This window comes from Rhododendron vialii, chromosome 10a (assembly GCF_030253575.1).
Source record: "Rhododendron vialii isolate Sample 1 chromosome 10a, ASM3025357v1".
In the NCBI taxonomy this organism is placed as follows: Eukaryota; Viridiplantae; Streptophyta; class Magnoliopsida; order Ericales; family Ericaceae; genus Rhododendron; species Rhododendron vialii.
In genome coordinates this window covers 34814693-34823511 of record NC_080566.1, presented here as the reverse complement: position 1 = coordinate 34823511, position 8819 = coordinate 34814693, and the positions used below count along the sequence as shown (strand labels likewise).

Below are 8819 nucleotides of genomic sequence, written 5' to 3'. Positions count from 1 at the left end.
TTTATTCATACTTGTTAAAACATACATATATAAGCACAAAAGAAAGTAGTAATTGTTATTCACCAGAGTCACTTCTTTTTCTTTTTTTCCTTTTTTTCCTTTTTTTTAAAAGTTTGGAGAGGCCGATATAGTAATATATATTCAACGTGTACTTTATACTATATATAAGGTGATTCTAGTAAGGTTGGGGTCGCCCGGGCCACCCCACACTTACACTTCCCTTTGTCCATTGTGGTAGGATTTGAACCATTACCTGGTGCAAAGAAGAATATAAACGCTTGCTACTTGGTTACCACTCCATTTGTACCAGAACACTTAGGTTATTTTTGGATATATTTAAGTGATGTTTATTGTCACAGTCTTTCGGGAGTTGTTATGCTAAGGACAAAGAAAACTTACTCCGAAAGTACTCCGAAAAGAGCAATTGGTGGTTGAGATTCACTTTGATGTGTGTGACCCAATCATCAAAGTGATTCTCAACCACGGATTGCTTTTTTCGGGATACTTTCGAGATAAGTTTTTTTTTTACCTAGCATTCCTATTTTCTTTTTTTTGAAAATTTTAGGAGGGTCGTGTTCAATTTTGAACCGGGGACAGGGCCACATTGTCGAGGTACCTTTTCCAGGTCTATTTCGACGATCCTTCATTTTCATAATTTGTTAGGAACATAAACTATATCCAAAATTATGTTAATCGGATATCAATAAACACATAATCATAACAAATTTATCACAAGGTAAATGGATTTTCGATCTAGTGGAGCAATTTATTTTTGTCAATATCAATATGTTAAGAAATCATTTTACACCAAAATTCGATTGACTTGAACTGTAGTAAAAGTGGACAATCACATCATTTCATCCCTAAGAACGCAAGAACTGACCCTGGTGACTGAACCGTGAGTACACATATATGTACTTGATGTTCCGCCAAGAAAGAGATCCAGGTCTTACAAGACTTGCTGAATGGTGATTCAACATCTTAAAAGCAAGCCAATTTTCAGATAAAAGGTCTATATCAAGGCTCATATGACAGTGGATTCCAGACATTCATGGTCTGGATGTGAATGAATCGAATTACTAGCGTTGTTGGGATCAATACAACCTGCTGGGATTGGGGCACAACATACCCTGTCATCAGTGATATGACCCAAACATGTGCCCATCCCTGGGTCCAAAAAAAGGATCTGACTCAATCCGTTCATTTTGTTCAGCTGGTCTAAGTTTGATGCGTGTGCAAAAAATCACACTAATCGGAGATTGTGAACAACCGAACATGTTTCTCTTGAAAGTTTTTAAGACTACCATGAATTTGAGACAGAACTTCGGGGGTGTTTGAAAGCTTACTTTTTGACTTTTCATTTTCACATTTTTGGCTTTTTAACTTTTTGGATTATTGTCAGAATGTATTTTGAATTTGGTAAAGTGTTTGGATGATATGTGCAGAATGCATTTTGCAACAGGAGTAGTGTTTGGGAGATATGAGATGAAAATGAATTATAATTGGTTTTTTTACTATGTTACCCCTGGTTATTTATAATGGTGTATAATGTGTATGAAGAATGTTTAATCAATTTTTTTTTAAATTTTATTGTGAACTTAAAGCAGCATATAACTACCCTACTTAACAAAAACCTTATCTGTGGATTCCATCCTCTTTCTGTATCTATCGATTCTATCTTCTTCCACAGAAAGAATGAAGAATCACCAACATTCTCTTCACGCATGCAAAACCTAATCCCTTCACCGAATATGTATGACCCGGTTGTACGGCGACCGGAAAGAGACCATCTCCGGCATAGCAATTCGCACCGCTCAAGTCCAATTTTCCGGTGCCGGCTCCTCAATGAAGGATTTGTGAAAGATGAGTATCAGACTGTGGAGAGGGATAACGTTCACATGTGACGGGTTTTGGGGAGTTATTGACAACCTGAGAGGGTATGGGGGTCATTTGGTATGGTTGCTCTCCAAGAATGAGAAAAGGAGAATGGAAAAAACTCCTCTTCCCCTCTTTTTCACTTCTCTTCTCCTTTCTTCAATTCTCAAAACCCATTCTCATGGAATGAGTTATTTACTTCTCAGCCAAACAGCCAAAATGTTAAAATGAGAAACAGAAAATGTGAAAATGAGGCTCCCAAACAGCCCCGAATTCATCACAAATGTGTCTCAATCATATCTTCACCAATGTCTGATTAGTGTGATGTTTTGCAAATGCGACAAACTCAAGAAGCCGAACACAATGAACCGTTCGACTCACCTTTTTGGCCTGGGATGGAACCCATATTTCACTCACAGCATGGCCTGTTGAGCATCAGGGCAGCACAACCTACAGTTAACCAATAACCATCACAATTTCATTTTAAGGTTCCGAAACACAAATGGTACTATCTGCCTATATGGTTACCAACTTACCACCAATAGCTATGGTAACTTTCACCACTAATTATTGCCTAATCACCAACTATTGTACCTCCTAGCTAGAACTACAGCTCCACACCCACTAAACTCATAAAAGAGACAAAACATTTCAATGCCTCCAATTGCCGTCACTGGCTTCACCTCTGGCATCCTAACAAAAACGTCCACATTACAATTGACTATTATGAAGGATCCTATATTTATTTAGCCATCATGTCGGTAGTTTATCTAATTTTTCTTTCAAGAATTCATGATTTGCACGAAATGATAAGCTTTCATTAGTATGTTTCACAACCACACACCCCCCCCCCCCCCCCCCCCCCCCCCCCCCCCCCGTTTTCTAAGCCCCAAAATTGTGCATACAAGATGCCATAGACCATAGCAGGCATAAGGTTTAGAGCGTATTTCATTCAATTTACCAGGTAAACTTTGTTTTCAAGATGTCATAAAACCGTTGTATGAACATTACGAGAGCAACGTAACTTTGCAGTAAACTTCTAACGAAAAACATACAGTGTACCCTTAACTAAGGGTCGTGTATCCATCGGGGTTACTTCATAAGTTTTGAATAGTTGATGTAACACAGGCAGCCACCATCCATACATTCACAGAAATCACCATCATCACAAGAAGTGTCGTTCTTTTCAAACTATGATAACCCAGTACAGTATTATTTGGCAATCTCATCACAGGAAACTATAGCCAACGTGGCAACACACCTACCTTATCCTACCCTAACGTAGACATCAATCATCATTACCACAAATGCATTAGCCATTGATCTTCCATCCCAGTATTTTTGCCAAACTTTTTGCAAATAGTGTCGGGTCCCAGCACCACTGCCACCACTTAGTGACTCATTTTCAACACAATTACAAACATGAAGAGCTCCAAAATACCACGATTTCCATGAAACTGTTCTCCCACTCACAAGTCATATCCTTTTCTCTCATGGGACATCTTATTACCATCCACACAAACAAACTCATTACCAACAACTGAAGCAATCTACCAAAGTATAGACAAACGAATGACAATAATGATTTTGTACGCGACTGCTATCTTATTCAAGGATCCGAAAAAGGGAAACATGATATTTCAAGAAATTCTCAACTGTGGAATGTACACAATTTCTTATGCAAAGAAGAAGATAAAAGGTTCTTCAAATAGGCATCTGGAAAAACATTGAACAAGTTTTAAAAAACAAAGAAAACAAGATGCTATGCCGATTCCATGTACAACTAGTTCTATTCATTGCTTACGAAGAGAATGCTCGAGAACCAACCTTAATCGTCGACCCAATACATCCAACTCTGCAACTCTTTGTTCCCTCCACCGCTTCTCCAAACCGTCTACCACCAAACCGTCTACCACCGGTCCATCTGACCCCAAATCGCTAACAAGAACCGTTCTAACCTCTTTCAGAGACTGATCAAACACATTCATCACAGTATTCGCCACAACCTCCCCAATCCCACCTCCAAAACCTCCTCCTCCTCCACCTCCACCACGACCACCACCACTCAGCATTGCCAATTCTTGTTCTTGAACATCATCATTATCAAGCTCGACATTCACCTCACTCAATTGCACATCAATACCATTATCAAAAACATCTATACTTCCTCCATCAATAACATGATCGTCCTCGAAATCCTCATCATCACCAACTCGATTAGAGACCGTGTGATTGTCGATTTCAAGGGTGGGTGAGAAACTAACCCTAACCCCAACCAAATTGGACTTCTTATTATTCTTTTGATTGCTACTCCTACTATTACTACCGCTACCACCACCACTGCCGGCCAAAAACGGCGAGGCAGAGGAGAAATCGGGGTGCCACAACCTCTTCGACAAATCGAACAACGCGCGGTCGTGCGGGGACAGCACCGCCCCCCGCGCGAGCCGCGACGACACGACGCGGAACTTCTTGCGGAGGCGGCGGAGCTTCTCGTAGAGCTGGGACCTGGTGTAGGGGTGCGACGTCGCCGTTTGGGAGGAGAATCTGGAGTAGAAGAGGTTGAGGTCCCTGGGGAAGGAGAGGTCGGTGGAGTCGAGGAGGCACTGGAGGAACCGGATCTCGTCCGGTTCCGTCCATATCCTGTGGAACTTGAACGGCGGCTGCCTCCCGTCTCCGCCGTCGTATTCGCCGTCGACGATGGTGGCGGTGGAGAGGTGTTCGAGTTTTGGGGCGAGATTAGGGTTAGGGTTAGGTTCGGAGATTTTGCGTTTGATGGGAAGCTTCGATTTGAGGGAAAGGTTTTGGTTAGGGTTAGGGTTAGGGTTTGGGGTGGAGTCCATGGCTATGAAACCAGGGCCTTGGTTTTGTGTTCGAGTCTGTTCTGTGATTTGGAGTGAACCAGGGTTTCAAATTTTCAATGGCTGGTTTTGGTGATTTTTTTGCTTTGTTTGGAGAGAGTGAAAATGGAAAGGAAAGGAAAGGAAAGGAAAATAAAAGAAAAAAGATAGAGAAAATTGGAGGGACTAATAAATTTTATGGGTGTATTTGGACTAATTTTTTTTAGGCATTATTATTAGTGCTTTATTTATACTAGTAGTTTTTTTTTTATGAAAGGATTATACTAGTAGTTTGAAGATTGTATTTTTTTGTCAAATTTGATATTCAATTTTTGGATTAATCCTAGAAATCGCAAAAAATATGACGAAAATATTGAAAAAATTCGCTAAAAACCAAAAAAAAGAGAAGAAGATAAGAAATCCACTTTCTCTATTTTACCACGTCACTCTTTAGATTTTCACCTAATTAAACTCTCTACTTTAACTTTACTCAATTATAATACTTTCTTGTGGTTCTACAATTTCAGGTTCAAGAGTTCTTCACCGTTCCGAACTTCAAAATGGTGAGTCCATTACTTCCACATAAAATTATTATTGTGTAGTTCGTCAATTTTGTCTTAAATGTTTAATACCTTCTACCATACGTATATCATAAATAGAGAACTGATGATTAAAGAAGAAACACGTCTAACCCAACTCAAACCAGAAAACATCCAATTGCTTTATTCTTCTCTGTCCAAAACCTGCTCTTTCATCTCCTCATTTTGAATCGAAAAAACTCATCAGAATGAGTCACTAGCTCATTCTTCAACAGGCACGTGGTCACTGGTCAGAGCCCCGGGCTCCTCCCACTGCTTGGGAGCTTACGGTTTCATGTTCTATTTCACTCCCCGATGGAGAAATTACCAAGCGCGGTCTTATTAATGGCACTGAATTTTAATTTAATCCCAATAAGTATTAGGTAAATGATAGTCTCCCTCCTCCAGGAATGCTTTTTGATTTTGAACACAGTAGTGGCATAGGGTTTGAGGTATAACATCCTGGAGCCAAATTTAAGGTATTGTTCCATTTTAAGTCCTCTTTATTGTTAATTTTTCTTCTCTTTTCAAGGATTCTTTGGATGATTGTCTTCCTAACAGATCGAGCAAGGGGTAATGATTCCCTTATTAGTGAAGCCGAAGCGGTAGTGAACTTTTCTGGAGGTAGGAGAGATTTCTGAACACCCTTTTCAGAATTTCTGCAGCCGCCATTGGCTGCACGAGTATTGCACGACGTGGCACAAGATGAGAAGCAGACTAACTCCAAATATTTTGATTGCCTCATCTGCATAGAAGACTGGGAAGATGGACGTCTTGGACAAGAAGAGAAGCTGACTAACTCAAGATAACATTATTTGCTCTTGAATTTGACAAAAAAAATAAAAAACAAAACTAAAAGTTCAGATAAAACATTCTAATGCTATATGGAATAAACTCCAACAACAGATCTAAGCACATCTATTAGACCAAAATCATAACAAGAAAAAGCCTCTGAGAGAAGCTTATGCATCCCAAACTTTCTGTGCTGTTAGATGGCATGAAGACCTTGAAGAAACTAGGAAGGTCCTCCATCTTTGATGATGCAAGCTTGACTCAAAACCACTGTTGTGGGTAAATGAAGCAAACCCTAGTCAGTGCAGATAAGATGTTTTCTGGTTAAAGAGACCGTCTAATTTCTATACTGTTCTTTTTTTCTTTTAAGAGCAAAAATTTTTTAACAAAAAAAAAAAAAAATATTGATCTTTAAAGTTGTTACAAAGACAATAGGAGAAGCCGAGAAGGAGAACGGTATCGTATTTCTAACAAAGCTAAGAATAATCCTGTGTTCAGTCGGAGCCCCAAATCCTGAATTTGCAAAGAACCAACCAAAGACACTCATGGGACAAAGTCCACACCTAAAAGGCCGAAGTCCAAATACGTATTGGGTCAAGCCCAAATCCAGAAAAACCAAAAAAAACCTAATCCTATCCAAACTGCTGTTGTTGCCACAGAAATCGAAGCACTACCACCGCCGCCCCAAGTTCGCCGACCACATCAGTTGCATCTCATTGCCACGTGTCTGCCACATCAAGGCCACGTAACTATCACGTCAACCCTATGCCATTAGCATGTCAGCTCAATGTCAATGCTAGGTCATTGCCAATAGTTGCCACATCATGAGCGCCATGTGTGCTGACCGGGCTGCCACATCATCACACTGATTTTTGGCCAGTCCACCCAAAACATCTAGATCATCCCAAAAATTTTCAGTTCAACATATTTTCACCTTGTTCGGACTGGTTTACGCCAAGTTGCGTGCAATTTCTAACTGTTATCGATGTCTCAGATCCAATAAGGTGATCCGTTTTTTGTAATTGGACTCCGAAGTTGCTGTATTTGTCTATTAATTGTGCTAAAATGCGGATTTTTGACAGCATCGGTTATTGGCTTCGGTAGATTACAATGACTTTCTATGGAAGAAACTCCAAAAAAAGAGAACGCCTCAGGCACCCCACTACTACACCTGCATCACCTTGTGCAAGTCGGTCCCAGTCCACGAGTTGATGACTCCCATAGCTTGCGCGGTCAAAATGATCAACACTATGTCAGTCATTCACGACGACCAACCCAGTATGGACAACGCCGACCTTAGAAGAGGAATTCTCTCCACCCACAAGGTTTTTGGTGAACAGAGAGATTGTTTTAGCCGATTAATCCCTCGCTTTTGAGCACGTGACTGCTAAAACGTCGGCTTGTTGCCGGACTGCATGGTTCCAAGCCATTGCCGAACTGAGTTCAGCATCCGGATCAGGACTTGTTGGGAGGGAAAGTGGTGGACCTTTGCAGCGAGGAAAAGACTGGATATAAAGGGAGTTGGATTACATTCATATCAACAAGACAGGAAAGCTGTTGGAGGCTTCCATTGTGTGCTGGGCAATTATGGAAGGAGGGAATGTTAGTGAGGCGGAGGAAGTACGGTACGTGTATCGGGTCCTCGTATCAGGTGGTGGTTGATGTCTTCAATTTGGCCAAGTTGTCGGAATTATAGGGGAAAACGACTGGTAGCTATTTGCTGAGCGATATGATACGTATCCGAAGCTGAGATGGGTCTTGGTAAGTCTCAGAAGTCTGCAACCGAGCTCATGAATAAAGCCATGGAAGAGCTTGACTAATTTGATGCAGCTAAGGCTGCACCCCTGTATCACTTGGCTAACGACATTGTCTACCAATAACTTATATAACAGAACACTTCAGTAAAAAAGAAGGAAGATAGAAGCTTTTTTGGTATCCGTGAAAGATAGAAGCGCTAGGTCACATAATTCTTAACCGGTAAGATCTTATGCTTCTACTCTTAATCATTACTCTCCCGAATTTTGATACTTTGGAATGTTATCAAGAGACGCTTTCGCTCAGGGACGTGAATTATGTGACCTAGGATACAAAGTGTGTTGTGCAACTTGTAAGTAGCAATTTACCCCTTTTTAGTTTGATTTGTTTTTCAGTTTGTACAAAGAAATGATTTCCTCCATTTAACCACTTGATTTTCCATTTCCTCAATTTGCTCCGATTAAAAAATTATGCTCAATTTCTAAAGAGAGTTTGCCATGTAAGCGACACTTCATAAGACGTGAAGCGAAAGTGACGATCGTTGGACATTGGGTTAGAGAAACCTATGGTTTTGAGTCCTGGGTCTAGATGGTTTTCATTTGGCTTAATTCGTTCAATTTTTTTTGAGTTTTCAATCCTAATTTTATACTTTTATGATTCTTCTTGTCGAGACAAATCAGTAATCTACTACAAAAATTTGACAAGAAATTAACAAATGTGAAAAAATTTGAATGAAGTCAAAAAGAAGAAGAAGCAAAGAGACTTATTTAAGCCAAACCAGGCCTAACAATACTAATAGGATAAAGTTAGAAAAAAAATAAATTTAAACACCAGTATAGTTGAAAAAGTTTGCACAAAACAATCAAGGCCTAAAATTATGCCTTCAGTAGCCCGTGAATCGCAATTCGCAGGGGCACCCTACCATGGCGCATGTGTACTAACAGCTAATGTATTCAGCAACTAAAAAAGTACTCCCATC

The 8819-nt window shown here is 40.2% G+C and overlaps 1 protein-coding gene and 1 long non-coding RNA gene across 2 annotated transcripts; one reads left to right on the top strand and one right to left on the bottom strand.

Annotated features, from left to right (window-relative positions):
* Positions 1-1345: 1345 nt before the first annotated feature.
* LOC131304047 (probable transcription factor At3g04930) lies at positions 1346-5115 on the bottom strand. The gene is made up of 2 exons (XM_058331143.1): positions 3703-5115; positions 1346-2325 (listed from the first exon to the last, which is right to left on the bottom strand). The coding sequence occupies exons 1-2, from the start codon at positions 4716-4718 to the stop codon at positions 2289-2291; spliced, it is 1053 nt and encodes a 350-aa protein (XP_058187126.1). The 5' UTR covers positions 4719-5115; the 3' UTR covers positions 1346-2288.
* A 21-nt stretch (positions 5116-5136) lies between these two features.
* On the top strand, positions 5137-8263 carry LOC131304049 (uncharacterized). The gene is made up of 2 exons (XR_009192292.1): positions 5137-5278; positions 7168-8263. It is a non-coding gene; the product is annotated as an uncharacterized LOC131304049 (long non-coding RNA).
* Positions 8264-8819: the final 556 nt, after the last annotated feature.